The sequence below is a fragment of the Heliconius melpomene genome, chromosome 21 (assembly GCF_056956725.1).
Source record: "Heliconius melpomene rosina isolate 202511_hmr_F chromosome 21, ASM5695672v1, whole genome shotgun sequence".
Lineage (NCBI taxonomy): Eukaryota > Metazoa > Arthropoda > Insecta > Lepidoptera > Nymphalidae > Heliconius > Heliconius melpomene.
The window spans coordinates 8,776,239-8,801,518 of NC_140409.1; the positions used below are offsets into that span (position 1 = coordinate 8,776,239).

Here is a 25,280-nt window from a genome sequence, read left to right on the forward strand (position 1 = left end):
TGTGATATTTATTTTTATAGCTAAGTTAAAAATAAATAATAATGTGATAAGCTATTAAATTACTCTTTTAAGTACTTAAGGCCGTTTCCATGGGCCAGGGACAAGAAATCGTAGCTCGGAAAATGATATCTGATTCAATGAATGAAGGTGGTTGGGTTTTACTGCAGAATATTCATTTGTCATTGCCATTTTGTGTGGAAGCGATGGATGCATTAATCGAAACCGAGCATATTCAAGAATCTTTTCGTCTATGGCTTACCACTGAAGTTCATACGGACTTTCCAATAGGCTTACTGCAGATGGCAATCAAATTCACAAACGAACCTCCTCAAGGCATAAGAGCCAGTATGAAGAGGACATACCAAAACATAACACAAGACACATTAGATTACTCCTCCTTAACACAATGGCCACCACTTTTATATGCAGTAGCATTTTTACATACAATTGTTCAAGAAAGAAGAAAATTTGGGCCTTTGGGCTGGAACATACCATATGAATTTAATCAAGCAGATTACGCAGCGAGTGTTCAGTTTATACAAAATCATTTAGATGAAATAGATCCAAAAAAAGGAATTTCATGGCCGACCATTTGTTATATGCTTGGTGAAGTTCAATATGGTGGTCGAGTAACAGACGATTTCGATAAACGGCTATTAACAACTTTTACTAATGTGTGGTTTTGTGATGTTTTACTCCGACCTGGCTTTGAATTCTATAAAGGATATAAAGTTCCTCAAACCAGAAATTTACAGGGTTACGTTGATTATATTAATCAATTACCTCTAACTGACACACCTGAAGTATTCGGATTACATGGTAACGCTGATATCACGTACCAGATCAACAGTGCAAAAGATATTTTGGACACTATTTTGAGTGTGCAACCTAAAGAAGGTGGTAGTCAAGGTGGAGAAACTAGGGAAAGTATTGTTTATCGATTGGCAGAAGATATGTTAGAAAAATTACCTAAGCAATATATTAGTTTTGAGGTTCGAGATGCACTTCACAAAATGGGTGCCTTTCTTCCAATGAATATTTTCCTACGGTGAGTAAAAAATATACAACATCCATACATAATGTATATTAGTAATAATTAAAATATATTTTACAATGTCTACTTGATTATATTTGAACTATTTCAGGCAAGAGATAGATCGAATACAACGTGTGATAAAAACAGTATTTACAACACTATGCGACTTAAAATTGGCAATCGATGGAACGATTGTCATGAGTCAAGGACTTCGAGAATCCTTAGATGCCATGTATGACGCCCGTATTCCACAACAGTGGCTGAAGGTAAAAATCTAAATAATTAACCTATTAATGATTTTATAACATTACTAGTGGACTTGGGCGGCTTCGCCCGCTTGAACTATACGAACATTTATTAAATATATTTATGAAAATATTGTCAGTTTAGAGGGTGAATCCTAATAAACCATGAAACACGTGTTGTGTGAAATTTAGATTTTTAAAAATATTACATTGAATATTTTTAAAAATCTAAATTTCAAATATTTATAAAAATCGATGACGATTTAATTTTTTTTCCATACAAACTTTCAACCCCTATTTCATCCCCTCAGGAGAAGAATATTGTAAATTCCCGTCTTAGCGAGCACCTATAAATAACTCAAAATTTGAGATTCCTAGAACATATAGTTTCTGAGATTTCGTGATGAGTGAGTGTTTTATATATATAAATTAAAATGTATATTTAATACCTTTTTATAGGTGTCATGGGAATCAGCTACGTTAGGTTTTTGGTACACAGAATTATTAGAACGTGAACAACAATATCGTGCTTGGTTAAAAAATGGAAGACCTCATACATTTTGGATGACTGGATTTTTTAATCCTCAAGGATTTCTTACTGCTATGAGACAGGTACAGTATATTATGTTTTAAATGTTATCTTTTATACACCAATTTTGATATATTCTCTTATACAATGCAGGTATAACATATGTTATAATTATAATCTTTGTATATATTTAAATTAAACAAATCAAAAAAAAAATGAGAATGCCCAAATCAGTTCAGCATGTTCTTCTTCATTCTCACCGTGACATCCTCGCTAATCCCTGCCATTCTGTGTATCTCTTCATTGCGGATTTGATCAGCTAAGCTGACACCGCATATCCTAGGAAGAAATCGCATCTCCACAGCATTCATCTTTCTTTTAGACTGGTGACTAATGCCTGCAACTCGCATTCTGATGATGCAATGAGCATTACCTACTTTCACTCCCATATCACTTTGTTTCACTGTATATTTGTTTCATAAATATATTTTATTTAATAATAAATATATAAGTATATTTGTATCTGTATTCATCATATATTCAATGTTTTTGCTCAAAGTTTCTTTTTTGATAAAGTTATTCTAATTTATTGTTAGGAAGTCACACGTAGTCATAAAGGATGGGCTCTAGATTCTGTGGTATTGCAGAACCATATTACAAAATTGAACCGTGAAGACGTACACGAAGGGCCAACAGAAGGAGTGTACGTGTACGGACTATTTCTTGAAGGTATTCTTAATTTAACTTTTTTTTCTATTTAAAATAAATTTCAAAATTGTAAAAACTAATACGAATACTTGTTTTGCAGGAGCTTCACTCGATCGCAAATCTGGGAAACTTATTGAGTCGAAACCAAAAGTTTTATATGAGCAGATGCCAGTTATATACATATTTGCTATAAACACAACCGCTGGCAAGGATCCCCGCCTATACGAGTGTCCAATTTATAGAAAACCACAACGCACCGACGCCAAATACGTAGGCTCCATAGACTTTGAAACCGACAGCAATCCCAGACACTGGACTCTGAGGGGAGTCGCCCTTTTATGTGACATTAAATAGATATGTCAAGTGCATTAATATTATTGTTGCTAGTAATAGTTGTACCTATAAGTATATATGACGATTAAACAAATAATATTAAACTATCGATTTCTTTTATATTTCCGATATATACTTAAATAATATATTAAAAGTTAAAGAAAAAAAAACAACTAGTTTGGCACTAGAGCTGACACAATCTAAAATAATGAACTCAATCGCCAATTTGTAAATAAACAGAGTTAAGTATGTCAAGGTTGTAAATAAAATTGAAACAGTCCTAGTAGTAAGAATTTAATGATAATTAATGTATTAAAATTTCAAAATAGACAATTACATAAACGTTACACAAATATTGCAGCAAATTTTATGAAGTTGTTATTGTACCATAAAGAACACCACTAAGAAAACTTTACAAGTTCAGAGTAGTTTCTTGATTTCGCCGTAAAGCACCAAGACGAAGGCACCGCCAGCCCCTCTCAAAACATTTGAGAATGCTCCTTTAAAGAATGCTCCAGGGCCTTCTGTTTTAAGAATTGTTGCCCAACAATGTACGGTACTCTTGTATTGACGTTCATGTATCGGTCGACCAGACTGCATCATCATTCGCCTTCTTACAGTATCTAGAGGGTATGATGAGATCCCAGCAATGGTAGTTACCGTCTAAAATATCACAAGATAAAAATCATAATTTTTAGCACACACAGTAACAGAAAATTAATTTGATTAAAATAAACATAAATTAAACATTTCTCAGATAAACTGATCAGTGGACCTTGATAACATTTTAAACCATTGAACCGATATTAATAAACTATCGGACGCGCACAGCTTCGCTTGCGTAATTAGGGGTGAATTCTAATAAACCACGAAACATGTGTTTAATGAAATATTTTTGAGAGTCAGATTTCAAATTTAATAAAAATCGGTGGCGATTTCAAGATTTTTCCATACTAACTTTCAACCCCTTATCTGCACCCTTAGGGGTGAATTCTAGAAAACCATGAAACAATTGTTCAATTAAATATTTTTAAGAGTCTAAATTAAAAATTTTATAATAATCGGTGGCGTTTTAAAGATTTTTCCATACAAACTTTCAACCCCTTATTTGCACCCTTAGGGGAAGAATTCTAGAAAACTATGAAACATGTATTCAATTAAATACTTTTAAGAGTCTGAATTTCAAATTTTATAAAAATCGGTGCCGATTTAATTTTTTTTCCATACAAACTTTCAACCCCTATTTCGCCCCTTTAGGGTTAAAATTTTTCAAAATCCCTTCTTAGTGGATGTCCAGATTACGAAAGTAAACATCTGCCCAAATTTAACGCTTCTACGCACAGCGGTTATGGCTGTGCGTACGTCTTACCTCAGTCAGTGAGGACAAGTCCTTTTATATATATAGATGATGCGTCGTTAGGTTTGTGTTGATAGTACGAGTTTCACGAGTTTTGGATATATTCAAATAAAAAATAAAAAAATAGTAAACATTTGGATGGCCCTCTAGATTTATAATAATGATAATCGAATTTAATCCTCAAATTAGTATCTATTTCCTGCCCGTCCCTTCTATTAGTCTTAGAATTAATTAATTTAATTCTTATACTACAAATAAAATATATTTAATGGTCTTAAGTATATCTCGAGAAAATGAAATATTTTCATTATTTATATTTATTTAAATTTATATTTCCATTTCTTTGCTCTGGTGTCCAGGCAACGTGCGGTGTTGTGATCCGACTCAACTCTTAACACGCAATGCCTTCAAACTCGACGGAAAGTGGGTAACGGAGTGTCTCAACACTAGATTCCCTATTCCTACATAGATACTACAATACAGCGTGAAGCTAATTTAATTTTAATTTATACTAATAACTATATTTACGTAAATAATAAACTGACTTTTACAAAGCGACAAAAACATAAGATAAGATATAAAAAGAAAACATCTAATACAATTGATACATTGATTGAATTGACTTAGACTTAGAGAAGATACCTACTAAACCATAATAACATCTATCTCAAGGGTCAATCTTAGGGTGTCAAATAAGAAAAATACAAAAATATCAAATGACAAAAATACAAGGAGTAGAATAAAAACAGATGTAACGTAGGTACTCGACACCTTTTAGTAAATTAAGAATTTACTAGCAAAGTGTTATTTGTCGGACGCGGTTAAATAACGTGAATTGCAGTTTTTTTATTATAATTTTTCAAATATCTATGGATAGATTTTCGCAGTTAAATAAAGATTTTTAACATGAAAATAAAAACTCTATTTTTATTATTTTTTATAACTTGAAACTTTTCTGCTTATTAGGGTCCAAATATAATTTTACAACAACATACGAATATAATAGTAAAAATAATAATAATAACCTGAGCGATCAACCATGTAACAAATAGCGAAGTATTTTTAGGCATCATTCCTTTTGCAGTATCGAACAATCCGAAGTAAGTAGCACGATAAATTATAATTCCTTGCACAGATACAACGAAACCCCTGTACCAGCCCATTGGACCATCAGATTTTATTGTTTTAAGCAAACAATCTATCAGGCCGTTGAATTCCTTGGCTTTGCCTTTACCAACATCGGCGGCTAACCTAAAATAATAAATTTGCGATTAATTTACTCGGTTTCTAGTATGAACCTTAGCAACTAAGTAGAAATTATACAGACCTAGTTCGGGCAAAATCTAATGGATACACAAAACACAAAGAAGTGGCACCGGCCGCGCCACCTGACGCTAAATTTCCAGCAAAATATCTCCAGAACTGCGTATTTTTGTCAACACCTTCGAGAAAGATTTTTTTATATACGTCTTTAAAAGCGAAATTTAATGCTTGAGTCGGAAAGTATCTAATGACATTTGCTAAATTTCCTCGCCACAGTGACCCGATACCTTGCTCCCGAGGAATACGGATGAACGCATCAACAATTCCTGCAATTTATTTGGAGGTTAATATAATGCTTGCTTATAGATATATGTATATTAGTCATAACTAAAATAAAACCTTTATATCGCTTATCTGCTGCTATTTGCTTGGAAACATGTTGCACTTGTAAAATGAGCTTCACTCGCTCCATGGGGGCCATGGCGGTTTTCGAAACAGCTGCTGATATCCCACCAGCCAAGAAATCTTTAAGAAAGGCACTTGACTGAGTCTTGGCCTCTTTGGGCTCTTTATCCTTAGACATTTTTCTATTATTTGATAATTATTCACTAGCATAAACCATTACAATGTTTCAACTATAACTATTATAAGATAATTTTGTATAGCTGCGTTGTTTAAATTTTCTTAAAAACATGTAACATATCAAATTGACAGATTTTCGGCACATGAAAGATGTATTATATACTTTTTATTGTTCAAAATTAGAATACATTTGTTATAAAGAAGTTAGATGGCTAGAGTAAGATAAAAGTGAAATTGTTAAAAATATAGAAAATATATCATTGTAATTGGTTGTGTCAATTCTCTTCCTAATTTGCTCAAATTAACTACAGTTTTTGACATAAAGTTTTAATAATGATACTTACACAAATGTACATTTCCCTATATTACGATGTTAAACCTTTAGGAATTTACGTCGAGGAAGCGTTGAACTGGCTAAAGGCTGAAACTGTTAAGGAACTCGATACTGTAATGAACTGTTCATTATATTTAGTATCATTAAATCGATGGACTTGTATCCATTTTCTATTTATGGTACCCGGTATCTTCTAAGATCATTAGTAATCACTAAAGTAAATTGTCAGGTATTAAGCAAACAACAATACAGATGTTTTTTTTTTTTTATTTTCACGCTGTATCACGCACACACTAGTGTTGACACTCCGTTCTCCGCTTTCCCGCGAAGGAAATTTAGTTATAAACAAGGAATTATAAATATAAGGTTAAAATTGAAATTAATGAATTAAAAAATCGTTATTGCTTGTCGTTCTGCATTAAACATTTACTCGTCTTACTGCAGTGATATATGGTATGAACATGTAAATTGTACGCGATATAAAATCTCTTTCGCCGGGTTTTTACGCCGCTTCTTTTTACCTCCCGTGTGTACGAGGGGTTAGACTTTTAATTTCGCTTACGCTTCCTCTTGGAAGCACTTTGTCTGTTGATGAGAGATACACTAAAATCCGTTAGATAATTTATATAATAGAGGAATAGATATTTTTTTATTCTATGTAAAATTCGTTGAAAAAAAAAATGCCAATATCAATAATATTAAATATGCATAAGCTCTTTTGTATGTTTATATTAGGTAAACCTAAATTCGGGTAATAGGTATAGTAAAATTGGGTAAAATATAAACATGGTAAAAAAGCATTTCTAATCAAACTCTTGTATATTGAAATCATTTTGTAATTTTATTTATTGAGTATGATAAATAATATGAAAATCCAATACAAAGTATTCTGAATAAGGCTAGTTATTGCTTTTATTTAGCTACCGTTACAGACGACTACCTGTCACAAGACCACTAGTATAGCGCCTTTTACATTAACGTATGCCAATCAAAGAATATTTCATCAAACTACCAAACTACATATTGGCCGGAAAGACAATAAAAATAAAATATTTCGATATAAGCACTTGGCTGATGGTCCACTTACTTTTATTTTTTAATACTCACCCATTTATATCACAGTATTTTTTATTAACTATTGATCGTAGTTCAATTAATAACTTATCTTTAGTACTTAATCATAGACATTTAATTCTTAATCTAAATTTGTTAAAACACGAAGCTAACAAAGACTTCACGATCCTTTTGCAACATGAAGCAAATGCTAATGGACGTTGTTTATCTAATATATAAAGAGGCATAAGAAAAGATTTAAGTATCAATAACTGTTTATTTACTTCATCGTAGGTGTGATGAAATATTCATTTACAACTTAAATTACTTAATTGGCGAAAAATTAACGTAGCACGATTTGAAACCGTACCTCTAGTATACCATTCAAGAGTACTAACCAAAAAAATTATGCTGCTACGTCGAAAATGGTAAGATAATAACAAAGCTTTAACAAGAAGACATAATATTTCAAAATGGCGGCGTGAGAAAAATAAAGCTTAAGTAGAGGTAGACTACTGAAATAATTTCAAAGAACGATTATTTTTAAAATAAGTCCAACTAATTTAAATATTTCACGAAATTTCGATACATTCCGTCTAAACCTACTGATGAATAATGAGAGAAAAAAAAACACGAATAGAAACCAAATAATATTAATATTTATTATTATTGAAAAATCGTCCAAGTGTATGAAATATGACAATTTGTTTAGTAGGTGGCAGTCCAGACCGCGTACGCTAGTGTAATAGGCACCGTATGTGTTACAATCACTATTTATATAATTAAAAGCGGATATATTACAATTACTATATTGATCACAATGTCTGTTTGTACAGATCAATATTTGGCTGCCTTTATGCACACCTGCATCATTACAACAGCCTTGGTGATTTTAGAATTGTTTTTTTTATAAATAATTATTATTATCGCTAAAATATTTAATAGATTCGATATCATGTCATTAATACTATGAGAAAATCGGTAAAGGTACCAGAAAAAGCACAAACAAGATTTACTAAAATGATATAATAATCAGTTTACTGCAGCAAACTCAGAAAATAATAAGTCTCGTATATTTCTTACATAGAAATTTGAACTCAATATCCCCAACTGGGTTTCATATCGAATCAATTAAATATTGATTTACGACATTTAGTGTATTAAGTCGGTGTTTAGTTAGTGAATAAAATAATAAAACAGATTTCATTAAAGATATAAAAGCCATTTTCCGTTATCGCAAGACTTAAAACCATAATTAGTGAAAATACAATCAATTAAAATCAATTTATAATAAAAGACACATTTGCAAATAAAAGAAAGCAAGGGACTAATCATTTTCTTTTTATAATTCAATGACAAAATTGTTAAAAAAAAATAAGTATATACTTTTATTCAGCTTTACGCCGTTACCCACAAAGCCTAGCCTAGCAGGGTAGGCAGCAAGTCAGGAACCTAGTGTTAACATAGTTAACTTTTTCCCGCAGAAATTCAAGACATTGCGTGGTTAGTGACAGAAGGTCGCGTTTTGCATTTCCAGGGCGGAGAAATAAAAAAAAATATTCCCTGAGTGGATATCGAATCCACAACCATCGCTTATACAGTCAGTGTGTGGAACAACTGCCACATCGTCTTCAAAGTATATAAAGCATACATGTGTATTTCATTATTATATACAATTGACAATTAACTGTAAAAATTCAATAAAAATATAGCTTAAAAGTATATAATTACTGGGTCATAAGGATAAAACGAAAGATTATTATTATAATTGGATTAAATAGAATATATTATCGTCGGCGTCAGTACGGGAAATACTAAATTCATAAATACGTTTTTTACAGTAGACAGTAAAAAAACTATAAAAAAAGTACTGAGATTGAACTTGTTTTACCGACACAGTGTTCACAAGCGAATTTATTATTTCACTAGGAGATAGAGGGAAAAATAGTTTAACATTTTCGAAAAATACAAGGTTCTGCACTGACAGCGACGATATCTAGATGCACTTAGGGCCCTTCATACATTTCGTGACACGTGTGACATTATGTGACGAGGGATAAAAAGGGGTCGTAATATTAGTGACGTCACATTTCAAAATATAATATACAAAAATTCAAAATATAATTTCAGCTAACTTAATTGCTATATTAATTTAATAATTACTAGTAGATGGGGAGGGAAGAATCAAGATCATTCAATCAATCTGACGAGTTTGAGTATTTCAAATATTCAAACTCGTCAATAAGATATATATGGTCCATCATCATGCCATATATGTGCTATCTCATAATCAGACAATTATCTGAAGGGATCTTGCTTAATCTGACAACTATTAATATTTTTTAAACAAATAAAATAAACAGCTTTACGTTGTATCCCGCACACGGCTGGGTAGCCAGAGGGACACTGTTCCCCATTTTCTGCCAAATTTTGCCTCGAGACCAAAGCGAAGAAATGGAAATATAAATTTAAATATTTCATCTCCTGGAATGGAGATTGAACTCACAACTAGTCGGTTTTACAGTCACGCTCTGTGCCCCTGCACCACGACTGGCCTCAATTTTTTATTCATTGAACGTAATCAATTGAGAAGCTCAAGAAATAGAAGATAAATAAAACAAAAAGTAAGTAATGAAATACGTGTTACATAATTTATGTATGGTAGTCCGGTCTCTGAAATAACTCAATATATTTATTAAGTATGTCAAACTTAAAGTCAAATACACTAAACTAGTCATTTAGCATTACTGATGGCTGTGCAAAAAGATTACTTGTAATATGCAATTGGTGCAACACAGATCAGTATAAATTAATATATTCAAATAAACAGCCGGCATTATTATAAAATATAAACTAATATTAATACAAAAAAATAACATTTATTGTCAACGACAATTTGTGAAATTAGCATATGCAGTAGCAGTGTAGGTCAGGTAGATTTAAGGAGTTATATTGTGAAAGTGTTAAATACTTGTGGTAAATTTAAGTTTTGCATATATATATTCTAAAATGGAAATTTCTAAGAGTGTGATTATTGATTAGCCTAATTAACTGATGTTTGAAGGCATTTGCAACATTTATCTAAATAATAATTTATCTATTATTGCTTTATTTGCGAATTTTGGCGGCATTCGCCGCGTTCTCCTTGAGGATCTTGGACTTGAGGTGATCCTTGTATTTGAGAATGCCACCTTGCCATTTCGTTACGGTGCCATTTTCACAGATCCAAATTTCCTCAGCCACCTGTAAAAACAAATATATTGTTAAATAATTTGTTTTTATATATGAGCATCGTGCTGCAGAAGCACAGCTTTTGTCCATAAATGCAACCCGTATGATTTCAATTCCTACTAAAAATCAAAACGTGGTGTTAAATTAAGGGCTGTCTCGAAAATTGAGCATAGAAAAAAAATTGCTTACCTGATTAATTAGCCTGAAGTCGTGACTCACGAGGACCATGCCACCATCAAACTCATTGATGGCGTCTCCCAAAGCGTCTATAGTCTCCATATCCAGATGGTTAGTGGGTTCGTCGAGGAGCAGCAAGTGCGGTGTCTGCCAAGCGAGCCACGCGAACACTACGCGACAACGCTGACCGTCGGATAACTGACGCATTGGGCATACCTGTGGTCAAATTAAACTTAAATTAAAAAAGTCCATTTTTAAAAAAAATGAGCAGTCACGTAATTCACGCTTAATTTTATGTAATTTTTTTATATATAACTAGTTCGTGTTTAATTTCTCAAAAAAATCCCATGTTTTGAACCACTTAAAATCGGTCGGTAAATGAAATTGCAATAATCATCGACATACTAACCTTTAATTTACTCAAAACAAAAGAAAATGGACTTACACCACTCTCAAAATAAACGGTCCATATATTATATTTATATATATATATATATATATATACAGGGTGTCCCAGGAGTCAACGATAAAACGAAACCAGGTGATAGATCAAGTCGTGACAGTTATGAGAAAAATATAAAAAAAAATCTTTGTCATGTATTTTTCATATTATATTGATTTTAAGAAATATCGGAAAAACCGACACCCTGTGATGGTTTTTCAAGTCCCAGGAGTACAAATATTACTCTTTCTTAATTTTTTTTTCTGTAATGTAATCATGACTAACCCTTCTGTGAATTACAGTTTAAGATTGAAACATACCTGCATCAGTTTTCAATAAAATATCATGTTTTTGCCAAACATTAAATTCAAAATATTTACTACACTCAACTTTAACCGACTGTACTGTAAAAAAAATGTACTACACTGTTTTTGCAAGTAACTTTAAAAGTTGGCGCATTTAATCTGGATTCCGAAATGGTACGATACTTGCTGGATTACTTTTTTGTTGAAGAGAGAAAAATCCAAATACACGATAATCGGGATGACGTTCAGCGTTTTGATATCTTTTCCGATACATTCTAGCTGCAGCATTTTTTTTTATATTTTTCTCATAACTGTCACGACTTGATCTATCACCTGGTTTCGTTTTATCGTTGACTCCTGGGACACCTGTATATATATATATATATATATAATGAACAACGATGTTTTAGTGTTATTAGGAAGTAAAATACATAAAATTTAGAATAATAGAATAAAGCGGTATGACATTCTACCTGTTGTCTACCAGTGAGACCGTAACGCCCAATAATTTTTCTCATTTCCTCTCGCTCACGCACGTCTGGGAACTGTTTCATCATATAGTCAAGTGGAGACAAGTCAAGGTCCAGAAGCTCATGTAAATGTTGATGGTAGCGACCAATTCTCAGGTGAGAGTTCTTACGGATCATACCTGTACTTGGTACAAGCTGTGAACAGGTTTGTCAATTAATATCTCTTATATTAAAAAAACTAATTTTAATTTAAGATTAAACTCGCAAATTATTATCGTCGATGCAGTAAGTCTGATATAAAGAAAATCTAAATAACTAACTTCATCCTTGAGGAATATGTTCCTTATTAGTTGTTACTCATTTTCATACATTGGTTTATGGTCTCATGAGTGATTCTAAGGTTTATTTTTTTATTTATATTAATTAATAATTAAATAAATCTTTTATGGGTATCTTTAATAAAGATTCGCATTTATTTTTTATTCGCCACTACAGAAATTTAAAGAAGGTTACTCTATAAAAAAAACACTTACATCTCCATAGAGCAGTTTAAGCAGTGTAGATTTGCCAGCACCATTGGGGCCGACCAAAGCTAGCCGTGTGTCAAGATCAATACCAAACTCTAAGTTCTTATAAATCCAGGGTGTGTTATCAGAATATCTGAACGATACATTCTGAAATATAAAATAATTTGTAATCTCTGTTTTTTTTTTATCAATAATAATCAATAGTAACATTATATATTGTACAAATAATTCCATAGAATCTTAAGTAGCAAATCGAAAATGGTTTCATTGTAGCCTTAAACAAGTGAGTTTTTTATGACATATTTTGAGGCCGTTCTGATGCAGGTGCATAGGCGTGCGACAGTAAGCACGACTGTTGTTGGTTCGATTCCCACTCGGAAGAATGAAGTTTTAAATATTTTCATTTGCTCGCTCTGATAATGAAGTAAAGCGCGGCATTGAATTCCGCCACTCAACACACAATACCTTCTAAGGCATTGGGCTAGGAAGTAGGCGTTAAGTGGGAATCGGACTGTCTTAATGGGAAAAAAGAGTTTCTTCTGAAATATATGAACTATCTGACAATAATTTCTGTCAGAAATTTGTGGAAATAACAATTATACTAATTATCCCTTATCTATCTCTCCATTATACACATTTTAATAAAGTCGAATTAAAACTATAATACTAAGAAAACCTATATACTGTAACAAAAATAGCTTAAATTAACAATAGCAATAAAAGTTATGTTTAAAAAGTTCTTCTACAGAATTTTTTACCTATTTCAGAAATTCGTTGTCATCATGAATCATTGTGTTTATTGACTTATCACTTAAGCTTTTATTCCAGTCTATTATATCTAATAGACTGGAATAAAAATGAGATTCAAGTTCTTGAAGTAATTCAATGTACTTTTTACTTTTATAATATTCTTTTTTTTTTACTTCTTTGTCCTAGTGTCATGACCTTCTGTTCCCCACGCAATTTTCGCACCCATAACGCCTTTTAATGTGTTTACTGATTTTTAATTAATAAATTTTAGCAAATAAATTAACTCTAATTGTTTCACAACCTCAACATACTTCTATCTTTTTTTATTGCTTAAAAATAAAAAAAAATAACATACCTGAACCATAATAACAGGCGGCGGAACTTTACCGCACGATGGGAAATAGAAATTAAGTATTTTGTCATCTACAACCTTTTCAGTGAGGCCTTGGGCAACCATTTTAGCGAGGGTTTTCTCTTTAGATTGAGCTTGACGGGCCAGTTTTGCGGAACCGTGACCAAACCGCGCTATGTAGTTCTAAAAACAAAAATTGAAAAAATAAAAATATATTTTACAGTTGTATTTATTATACTACACATACATAAATAAAAGTCAATTGACATCAAAAGACAATATTCTATCTTACATTCTATTTTACGACTCGACTTAACATCAATGACAAAATCTTTAAATATTCAATAATTATTATTATCAAATTCAGTTGATCATTTCATGAAATCAAACAAACTCATAACATATTCAATGACATCATGAAATAGTCAACTCTAACAACGTTGAGAAAGCTAAATTTCCTTAGAAAACCAACCTTCATATGAGCGATCTGATCCTGTTCCCAGTTGTACTGCTTCATTTGATTCTCCAAGAGCTCCATGCGGGTGCGTACAAACGCCTCGTAATTACCAGTATAATATTTAAGGCGTCTCTTGCTCATATGCACTATGTTGGTACAGACACCGTTCAAAAAGTCCTGCGAGTGCGATATCAAGACGAGGATACGTTTGTATCTGAAATTATTTTAATTATGTTTTTTTATGGTAGAATATATATATATGAGAACAAAAAAATAAGACATTTAAATTTATCACGATAACTTTAAAAAATATACAGTATAAATGTGATATCCATCTCTCTACTATAGTATATATATATCATGTATCATGTATCATAATATAATTATATAGCTATCTATAATGGAGGAACAGGACACTCTCGGTTTTTCTTTAGAAAAGCATTCGGTTATTTAAACGTAAAGTTGTCGAGACTTCCGTTATTAAAATACTGTCTGATGGTAAATCTAATTCTCTGAACTCTCTAATCCATTTGTTGCCAAAATACATCTCTAAAAGATCTTGGGTTAAATATAAAAAGTATAATAATTTGAATGCCATGGGATTTGAACTTGCACCTTTTGAATTTCTTTCCTAAGTGTGGAACAACACTTTAAAAATGATAAAATGATCTTGGAATACTCGCACCAGTAATGATATCACGAATTAAAGAATTAGAGAAACAGTTACAGTATTGAAGCGTTTTAGATTGGTCCGTAGATTTAAAGTATCATGTAAATATAAGCCGGGTTTCACGATCTTTGGATTCCAGAGTAAGGACGCCGTGTATTATTATATTAAAGTGTTATTTTAATAATATAATGGACTTTACTGTTTCAGCTCCTCCTCTAGCCACACGCAAGCGTCTAGATCCAGGTGGTTGGTCGGCTCGTCCAGCAGCAGAAGATGCGGCTTCACGTAGAGCGCACGCGCCAGCGCAATGCGCATACGCCAACCTAACAATAATTATTCAAATATATCACAAAAGCTATTTATTGTAAAAGGAAACTTAATATTCTTTTGTGGTTATCATGGTTGTTCAGGTTATAGAAAAATATTTAACAAAACGTATAAAATTAAATTTTTACCTAGTGGGAATGGTAACTCTTATATGTTTTTTATTAATAATAATTTTTTTATACAGCTTTATGGTATACATTCTCTAAGATATTTCTTTATACTTAGTATGGCATAGCACTACAAAAATGTAAAAAATAAAGACATCAAAGTTGGGTTGCATGCGCATGCTCTCATTCCCTAAATAAGAATTGAACCCATAACTATTGCGTTAAGAATCAGACGCTGTGCCCTGCACCAAGACGGCCTCCTTTGTAATTTTGATGATTGACTTTCCTATTGTAAAGCAAGTGATTGTATTGAAGGTAGATTGCTTGCTTTGCTTTACACAATCGTGCGCTGATTTCTAATAATCACAATGCAACTTTGAGCCATGTTGTTTTTTAAGTGTTATTTCATGTTTTATTGAAAACACACAAAAGGAAGCTACTTCCTATTTAATTATTTTTTTTAGTTATATGCTGTAACCGGCATAGCAAGGTGGGCAGAGGGAACTTAGAAATATTAAGACAATGAGACAATGAAAGTTGAGTGGCGGAACTTAACGCCGCGTGTTATATTATACCAAACTATACCAAAGCGAGGAAATAATATAATTCATTGTCCCGAGTAGAAATCCAACCTACGATCATCGCGTTTACAGTCAGACTCTGTGCCCTTAGGACAACGGAAGTTACCAATAATTAATCTTTTTCATGAGTTATTACAATAAGACACTGACAAGTGCTAAATGCTGGCTTTTCACATAATCAAAATCTCAAGATTTTTTAAATTCAAAATAATTTAATCTTATTATTACATTAAACTTTGAATAGATATAAAAAAGGATTACCTCCAGAAAAGTCTTTAGTGGCCTTCTGCTGCATTTCCTTGGTAAAACCAAGACCATGTAGAATGTTAGCTGCACGAGCTTCAGCTGTATCAGCACTCAGGTCGTCCAAACGATCGTAAACATCCAGCAATTGTTCTTGCGACTCTGTTTGATTAAGATAAATAAAATAGATAGAAATATTTTATTGAATTGTTGTACCTACAAGAAAAAAACAAAACTTTCATAGGATTTCTTAGTCCATCTGTCCATTAGTCCCTCTGTCAAGACTTTTCCTCAAGATAGAGTGCAGCTATTACGCTGAAATTGCTAGCTTGTAGCTAGAAAAAGTTATATTTAATTTTTGTCACATTTTTTGAAATACGCCGCGTGAACTAAGCATATGATTATGTAAATTATGAGATTTGGGAAGTAAGAACTTATGTTAAATAAAGGAAAAGATCGTTACGGGATCTTCGGTAGGTGAGTCTAAAACCGAATTGACTGTTTTTCAAAATAAATTTAAAGCGTGCAAAGGCGGTCTTATTGCTAATTTATTATATTTCTTAAGAAAACAAATAAATACATGTATATTACTGTAAAATTTGCTATTTCTACGGCACTTACCATCATCTTCACAGTGGGCTAACTCTTCTGCTAATTTTTCTAGCTTAATTCTTTCTTCGTCAACTTCCATAACACATTTCAATGCAGTTTTATCAGATGCTGGCATTTCACGAGTCAAGTGGAAAATATCAATATGTTCAGGAATAGGCACTTCACGTCGACCTAATGCTGATAGTAATGACGACTTTCCTATTAAAAAGTGAAAGATTGTTTAAATATCAATTTAAGGTAAATAGGAATTTCACTCTAAAACCATTAGTATATAATAATAATAAAGTGTTTATTTCCGAACTGTGCCATTTTACACATTTATAACTAAAAACCACTTAAAATAAAATCATAATAGGTCTCTAATTCAGTGTGCCTCATGGCATAGGCCTAAAAAACCATTAGTATATACATTAATAATAATATATATACAAATGTCTTAATTTAAAGGTTTGCAGTACCTATCAGTATTAATTCAGAAACATAATAATATATAACACATTCGCAACCAAGGTATGAATTGATAAATGCAAAGCTCATTATTTTAATCAGCTTTGCATTTATCGTTAGTTTAGTTTTCGCAATAAATATATATAAAAGAATTCAGCATGCCCATGAATATTATGTTAAAATAAAGAAACAAGAAATCACCACAATTACAACACTTTTGTAGTGTCTGTTGTTGTAATATTGTAAAATGTAACCATTGTTTTTATTATAAATATAAGTATTTATTAACAATTCATAATGCTTGCTTGCTTTTTTAGGACATAATAATAAATAATAATGATGATATTCATTAAAAGCTATAATAAAGGATCCATCTGTTTTTATATTTTTGAAGCCTCATACTGCATAGCACATATAACCTCATTTTTAGTGTTTTCTGTTGAATTTTGTAACTCAAACAGCTAATCGCGTTTTGTCTTGTTGCCAGAGTGAGAAAATTAAAATAATTAAATTACCCCAAAGAAAATCAAACCCACGACTAGAATGTTTAAAGTTAAGCACTGTGCAATTTCCCAAGTGTAGAATAAACCCACAACTAGTGCATTCAGAGTCATGACTCTGTCCCACTGCAGCACAGAAGCCTCATGGCATTACCAAGGTCCTATATAAAAAATACACAGCTTTGGATTTTTTTAGAATAACACTATACCATAACCTTTGCAAACCAATTATAACAAATATCAAATTAAATTTAATAATATTTATGAGTATTAATAATACAATTATGTAAAATAAAATCTTAAATGCAAACTGATAATATTTATTGAATTAAGGTAATACTAACCACATCCATTGAGTCCAACAAGACCATATCGTCTGCCACAATTCAATTCAAGTAATGTATCCTGAAGCAGTTCACTACCATAAAAAGTGATAGAAAAATTGGCTATCTTAACATCTCTAGAACGTGGATGGACTGCCAAAGATCCAGTGCAAGATCTGGCTTCAGAATTCATTTTAGCTTCAGCTTCTAGCTTCAAACATAGTGCTTCTGCAAGACAAGTCAATGTTTAAAATGTGTTTTGTCTTTTTACATAAAAAAATTTACTAATCATTATTATATTTTAAGTAGTTTAAAAACTTGCAATAGTTTAATTATCTTTTTTTTTTAAATTTCGAATATTATACTTTTACAACATAAGTCATACATAATTAAAATGTTGCATTGGTTAATAATTCAATTTATAATCATAAACTTATATAAATAATTGAATAATTATAATTATAATAACTATTAAATATAGTACAATGGCTCGTACCTTCAGCTGTAAGCTCGCGTTCTTCTTTCCCTGTACCGTTTTCTGAGCCATTCGTCTCCGCATTAGTAACTCTCGCCACAGGCTTTTTGCTCCTATTGTTCGCCTGGTCTTTTTTCTTTTGTTGTGCTCGTTTTTTTGCATCCGACGGCATTTTGACGAAACTAACCTATAGATTCACAAATTTTCCATTAAATTTCGCACGTGAACGACTCGTGTAGTATCCACACCAACTTGTGTATTAAAGCAATAAACTGTATGCTCATTATTTAATCCACTTCACTTAAATCTTGTGACAGGATAATTGATATTTCATTTTAAATAACTATGTGAACATGTTAAAACGTAATAAATAGTACAGATATTCATAAATTGAATTTATACCTAATAATTTTTTGCGGTGATAAGCAATATGACCGCGTCTACACGTGCAGTTTCACGTAGAAAAGAAAGACAATTTAAAAAGCCTTTGACGGTCTGTGACCATTCGGCTTTGACAGTAACAGCTGGATGAATGGCAGCTACTGAGCAACCAATCACGTTATAGCAATTTATAAGAAACTTGTCTTTACCCAGCTTCCATTGGTTAATGTTTTCTGTATTAAAATTCACATCAGCTTTACTATATTTAGGGCAACACTGATACAGGATATATACAAAGACTTGATACGGTATTTTATTTTTAAATTGACTTTTTCTTAAACGTAAAATATAGTAATTCATTAGTAGATAAGCATAGAAAAAATATCACAAGTGACATTACTACTTATTTAATTTATTATTCACAATTTTGTATGAAATTTAATTAAATACAGAATAAATAAAAATACAGAGTAAATAAAATAAAAATACAGAAGAAATATAATAATGATTAATGAATCATATTTATTAACAAATGGCACAGTTTTTTATATTTCTTAGTATAATTTGAAACACCTCATATGGAGTCATTTGGTGCCCACTAAATTTAAGATATCTGATTAAATAAAATGAAATGTAGGTACCTATACTGCGCGAGGCCAAAACTGAGCTTTGTATTAGATAAGTGGTCATATACAGTGTAGGTACTTATAACATCACATATTTCACTTATACCTACCGCTTTATACAATTTATAGTATGTAAGAAAGTACTCTGTAGCTTTATAATTATTAATTATATTACTTTTTGACAACGTACTGATCTCTTGTGCTGAGAGCAATTTCACATATTTCATTCTTAATATTTTATTTTTGTTCTATTAATGAAAAGTGAAAGTGGCCAAGCAGTAAAAAAAGAAAAAAGTCGTGGACACAACGCTGTTCTTGATGATATAACGGAAAGATTATTTATTAACTCAGACGAGAGTAAAAAGTATGAGCGTGCAATGTCCGGTGTAGGAAAAATTATAATTTTTTGTTACATTTTTTTTATTGATCCCTAACAATAAATTTTATTACAGAAAGTCTTTTTTTGACTCTTCTTTTATAGACACACCAAAAGCCAAACTGAGGTTAAGCCTCGCCAGCGAGGCAATGATCCGTACCACTCCCGTGGTGCTACATTGATTACCACGTAAACCGGACTTCAATCCAACGACTGCCCGACGCAAATTTTCACTGGCTTTGTGAGTGCACATTTTAAAAGGCTTCCCACAAGCAAGTCTCACCGGTTAGAATTTCAAGAGGCAATATACCACCAAACCCTTACAATGAGATTTTCGAGTCATGATCGAACGGGCAAATTAAATAAAAGCTGATAAAATAATAGAAAATACAAATATTCATGAAGGCGCCGATTTTTTAAAAAAAGTATAATAATTTAGTGGATATTACAGGATTACATTACAGGATTATTACATCCGAAAAGGATAATTAATTCTGGCACACTGAAATTACGATTATCAATAGTTAAGCTATAAAATTGATACAAGTATGGTAGAACGAAGAAACTAGAGAAACTTCTCAGTCAGTAGAGGATCATAACACTGACTGCACTCCTCTCCACAGTGACAATTAAACAATGAATGGAAAATTGTGATTTCCTTTCCAAGGCTCAACCTGAAACCCTACAAGTGCAACTCAACCGTATATACTGCGCATATTTCGAAAAAGAATATACAGTATATTACACGGCACAACGCACCCAGGATTCAGAACAACAAGAATAATGTTAACAAGTCATTATGTCTGGCCTGGTATGGAATACTCATGTACGTGGACAAAACAAAGCTATCGTCGCTAAAAGGCGAAAGTCTCACGTGACAACAATTCGTCACTTATGCTATTCCCCGAATTCGAACGGGTTGAAAACTTTCATGCGCACACTACCTGTATGTAGTACCAATCGTTACACCTACTTACGCCAGCCTTCATCGTAAACAAAGACGACGGACACAATAATTCTCCATCAGCACAACTACAACAATACTGAAACAATGCGCAAACGCAGCAGCCGACGACAGCAAAACACCGCATCGAGTTACGAGGTCCGGGCGAAGAAAACAACTTGTGGATCAATTTAGTTTATAGGCATAATATTTTATTTACTTTATATTCTGTTTTGCACAATTCTTTCCCAAAGAAGGAGAGTATTGTAGGGCATTATATATTGCACAAGTAAGTAAACACGCTATATCAGCGCCCAAATTTATTCGCTACAATTGCAATTGTGAAATGATTTTCCACCAATGTTTTGTAGAGTATAAATAACCAAATTGAATATACAATAAAAGAGTTGAATGTGAAGTCTCGTCCCATCAACATTGCGATAATACCTGTAGCCCACAATAGTTTCTCTTTTGGTGTCTACATAAAATAAAAATGATTGTCATTAAAAAGTTTTTTTCTCTATTGAACACTAAATTAATTATATTAAATATAGATATATTAAGTATTATTATCGTATCACTTGTTAATTCAATTGCCATGCAGTATAGTATATTTAGTCACTTAAGTACATAGAGAAAATTTAATAAAACACTGAAATTGAAGAGAGAAGTTTAATAAGATAACATCGATCATAAATAATATTTATTGAAATATATCAACAAAATATGTAGTTACAATAATTCAAAGCTTAATTAGTACTCACCTAAATTGTTTATAGCAACAATCCAATATGTAAAAGGCATAATAAACAAATAAATATTGCATTATATGCATAATCATTTTTCTTAAGATTTTATAATTATTATCCTACATTTACTACTAAAATATATTGCAAACGTTTATTATGAACCCGCATTATTGTTGAATGGTGTTGTCCTTATTACTAAGACTAGAAAAATCATTACTAGATTAAGTTTAGATGGAATAATTTTTAATATTATATACCTAATGGAGTTTTGAGACGGTTATAATGGTTGGTAGACAATATATTTTTAGAATAACGAAGTTAAGTACCACTCAAAATTCTTAAGTTGAAATAAAAAACACGTTAACGTCCTAAAATTAATTTCACTCTGCCGGTCATTATGGTTTCTTTGTTACATATTAGTAATGATGGCAAAAAGTTGTACCCTATAAATAAAGATTTTATTTCAATATATTTACTTATATTTTAAAATTTTTGCATTTGTATTTCAATACAATATCAATATATTTTTTTTGTAATAATTTGCCGTCTTTCAATTCAATTTAGTAATAGGTAGGTATAACATTTAATCATCATCATTTAATAATTAAGTTTTGTTCCATAGTTTCCATACTTCACTTTCATGTAAATGTTACTTTCATTTTACTAAAATTTGTCAGTAAATAAGTAAGTAAGTGAATGTCAAAAGTACCCACTTAATTGTTTACATTTATTACTTCACTGTATTATTAACATTGCTACTGTAACTGGCCAATCACAAAAATCGTAGTTATCTCAGCTATTTTTATCACAAGAAGCTTGAAATAATCCTTGACATTATTAATATTTTTTAAATTTATTGTTAAAAAAAAAAGATCGTCACATTGTAAGTGGGGCGGCTAAATAGATTATTAATATTTATAAACGTTCAGTCTTTGAAGTTTAAATATTTCCAGTATTGTATTTTCTTGAATTGCGTCGAAGTAAAGTACTTAATTTACATTTTGACTTTAGTATAAACGTGATCCTCGTTGTACAGCAATATTACAAAGAAAATATATATATTAGATTTTAAAATAAGTTATCTAGCATTTACTAGCACAAGCAGTACAAAATAATTAATTTGTTGACTACCTAAAATAATTTAGGGGAATTGTGCTTAAGATGACATACTTTTTGTTTGAAGATAAATATTTCAAACAAATTAAGTGATCTGAGAACAGCATATTGCGTATACTATTATATATTTCATAATCAACGAAATTATTTTAGTTTCAGAACAATCATCTTTCAAACATCATAAAAACAAACAAAAATCGCACTTAGGTCGACCAGTGTAAGACGAAATAACTACAGGGTAAAATGACATACTTAGTATGTGGCATAAAAATGCCATCATTATTTGTCGAGCATAGTTTACAAATAAATAGTTTCTTCTTTGCTGGGGGGCTTTTAAACAGTATTAAGGCCAAATTCATACATGTTGCAATTTTTATGAGGTTGGATTCCGTTATCAGTCACTTCCTTTTCCAAAAGGGAAATAAGCTTCCTCACTTGCGGCTATTGAATGCCCTTGCTCTAGCAGCCTTATCCATGTCTTCTTGTGACCAATATATATTCGTTTGTAATTGCCAGGCATTTTGTAGGTAAAGCAAAAAATACATCGATTCTATTTATAAGGGTAAGATAGTATGCCATCTTATACTCACGTCTTGTATGTCATCTTACCCAATAGATATATGAATTTAATTTTAACCGTTGTGACCAAAGGTTATAGGTTAGGATGCGCTTTTAGCGTTAGTTGTGTCATATAATAATCCTATTTTACATTTATAATTAGTTCAAATAGAAAATCTTTATCTTACATGTCTTTTCACCATCAAGCAAAAGCGAAAGAAAAATTTGTTGCAATTGGAAATAACGAAAACATGAATTACTTGCCCATCTGCATTCACTTTCAGCCATACTGAATTTAAGCACTAGCTGCATCTACAGACACTCTCTAAAACGTCACAAGATCGCACTTAGCGCTAATAGTTTCATCAATATTGGTAGTGTGTCATCTTATCATAGTATGCCATCTTGAGCACAATTCCCCTATACGTACGTATAAGTACTTAGCTAAAATTAGTGTGACTATAATTAATAAACTAAGAATTCGAATATAGGTATAGGTAACATAGAATAATTTTCTACATTTTTGGAAGCATCATCACGCAACATTTTTGTATAAACGAAAACAAATTCTAAGTATTGCTTAAACATAGATAATAGAAAGCTATAAATATTAACCTACTTGTCAGTAGCTGGACTCATTATGAAAAATATTTTATCAATGAATTTTAATGCACAGATTTGGATATTATCACAATTTTAACTATCATGTATTACAAAAGAACTATTTCACAGATAGCATAGATGACATTAAAATATATTCCAGGCAGTCGAAGGGTGGGATCGGTCAAGACGTCTTATCGAATTTCGAAGAAAATTTATTATAAATTATTAAATAACTAAGTTTAATCTAGCAAGTCTTTAATAAAACAAATGATAAAACTCAATTAAAAATAGTAGAAATTTTTATCAAAATTCCACTTTTGTAAATTAACTATACTTATCCGATTATTATATATTATTATTATTTAATGGTATCGTTGATTTGAACTATTTGCTGCCTATCTATTTGTTATAACATTTTTTTTTAGTTTTTTTATATTATTTATTATTGCTTCGAATATAGGAAAAAATTTCAAACATGCACGATTTTTCAAACATTATTATATTCGCTTAACAAGAGATAATAAACTTTTATATTACTATTATTGGAATGAATATTGCTTTAGTGAATGTGAACGCCACTTGTCCCATCAACTTAAATGATTACAAATGTTATACAAATAGTTAACATAATTCAAAAAGTATTTAAAGGCAAAGCTCGGCAAGTATTAAAACAAAAAATGCCTTATGTTAAATTATAGACAAAATGATACAAGGAGAAGCAGAATAGTAATTAACATCACACAATAAACAGTTTTAACTATAAACAATCTATTGTAGTTATGTCAAGATCATTATCTATAAATGACATATTGGTGGTTTTTAAGACAAGACTGTTAAAACTATAGTGGTTTTATGTATATTTTGATTAATATGTCACATATGTTATTGTTTTATTATTTTTTATATATTAACCAACAACATAATCAAATATATCTTATAAAATATATACTCAATATTGCCCGTCTGTTGCATATTAAAAAAAATTATATTGTTTACATATATGAATACTGTTTTTGTAAAGAACTTTGAACAGCAACATACATAATCTTTTAGTGTATTCATTTTGGCTTAGTGCCTGATTCTTTGGAAAACCATTTTATAGATTTATTTCTTTAAAAAATGTTTAGAATATTTTTTTACATTGTAATCATAGTGCACAATAAAACAGTTCCGACACAAACACCGGCTTGTCATTATGTAATACACAACAGTATAGAGATATTATGCATAAAAATAACCTCTAATTGTTAGTAAAATCAATTAGACTCTGCCAAATATATCGCCTTATGCTAATATGACAAATATTTTGTACCTATTAAATTAGATTCATACTTTTAATTTTTATAAACATTTTTTTCTATCAACCCAACTCATCTGTTCAAGTTAACAAGAGAATGGTTTTAGTTATATTATTAAATAAAATAAAATGTTTTAAAATAATAAAACAAAAAAGAAAAGGAGAATAAGGGACAACTAAATAACAAAAGAAAAA

General features: G+C 31.1%; 3 protein-coding genes across 3 annotated transcripts in view; 1 reads left to right on the top strand and 2 right to left on the bottom strand.

Moving 5' to 3' along the window:
* Dhc1 (dynein axonemal heavy chain 1) overlaps window positions 1-2,942 on the top strand; it is a 56,720-nt gene extending 53,778 nt beyond the window's left edge. Inside the window, exons 43-47 of the mRNA XM_085206644.1 lie at window positions 73-1,048; window positions 1,146-1,302; window positions 1,741-1,893; window positions 2,407-2,539; window positions 2,619-2,942. Of these exons, the coding sequence (XP_085062770.1) occupies window positions 73-1,048; window positions 1,146-1,302; window positions 1,741-1,893; window positions 2,407-2,539; window positions 2,619-2,872 (1,673 nt within the window). The 3' untranslated portion in view covers window positions 2,873-2,942. The remainder of the gene's footprint in view (window positions 1-72; window positions 1,049-1,145; window positions 1,303-1,740; window positions 1,894-2,406; window positions 2,540-2,618) is intronic.
* Window positions 2,943-3,129: 187 nt separating this feature from the next.
* On the bottom strand, window positions 3,130-6,183 carry LOC146527153 (ADP/ATP translocase-like). Its single transcript, XM_085205608.1, has 4 exons — window positions 5,871-6,183; window positions 5,536-5,797; window positions 5,234-5,459; window positions 3,130-3,514 (listed from the first exon to the last, which is right to left on the bottom strand). Exons 1-4 carry the CDS (start codon window positions 6,052-6,054, stop codon window positions 3,272-3,274), a joined length of 915 nt encoding a protein of 304 aa, XP_085061734.1. The 5' UTR covers window positions 6,055-6,183; the 3' UTR covers window positions 3,130-3,271.
* Window positions 6,184-8,079: 1,896 nt separating this feature from the next.
* Window positions 8,080-18,973, bottom strand: LOC146527154 (ATP-binding cassette sub-family F member 2). Its single transcript, XM_085205607.1, has 12 exons — window positions 18,839-18,973; window positions 18,458-18,623; window positions 17,983-18,189; window positions 16,701-16,889; window positions 16,098-16,241; window positions 15,021-15,144; window positions 14,167-14,365; window positions 13,698-13,877; window positions 12,599-12,739; window positions 12,069-12,260; window positions 10,861-11,064; window positions 8,080-10,683 (listed from the first exon to the last, which is right to left on the bottom strand). Exons 2-12 carry the CDS (start codon window positions 18,606-18,608, stop codon window positions 10,549-10,551), a joined length of 1,866 nt encoding a protein of 621 aa, XP_085061733.1. The 5' UTR covers window positions 18,609-18,623; window positions 18,839-18,973; the 3' UTR covers window positions 8,080-10,548.
* Window positions 18,974-25,280: the final 6,307 nt, after the last annotated feature.

Bases quoted from the DNA above. Each gene is read 5' to 3' on its own strand.
- LOC146527153 (XM_085205608.1), bottom strand. From the start codon at position 6,054: ATGTCTAAGGATAAAGAGCCCAAAGAGGCCAAGACTCAGTCAAGTGCC. The intron at 5,798-5,870 runs GTTTTATTTTAG...AATAAATTGCAG, and splicing joins AGCAGATAAGCGATATAAAG to GAATTGTTGATGCGTTCATC. The intron at 3,515-5,233 runs GTTATTATTATT...GTGATATTTTAG, and splicing joins TTACATGGTTGATCGCTCAG to ACGGTAACTACCATTGCTGG.
- LOC146527154 (XM_085205607.1), bottom strand. From the start codon at position 18,608: ATGCCGTCGGATGCAAAAAAACGAGCACAACAAAAGAAAAAAGACCAG. The intron at 14,366-15,020 runs GTAAAGTCCATT...AAATAATTTCAG, and splicing joins CTAGAGGAGGAGCTGAAACA to ATACAAACGTATCCTCGTCT. The intron at 11,065-12,068 runs GTAGAATGTCAT...ATTTGACCACAG, and splicing joins GTCTCACTGGTAGACAACAG to GTATGCCCAATGCGTCAGTT.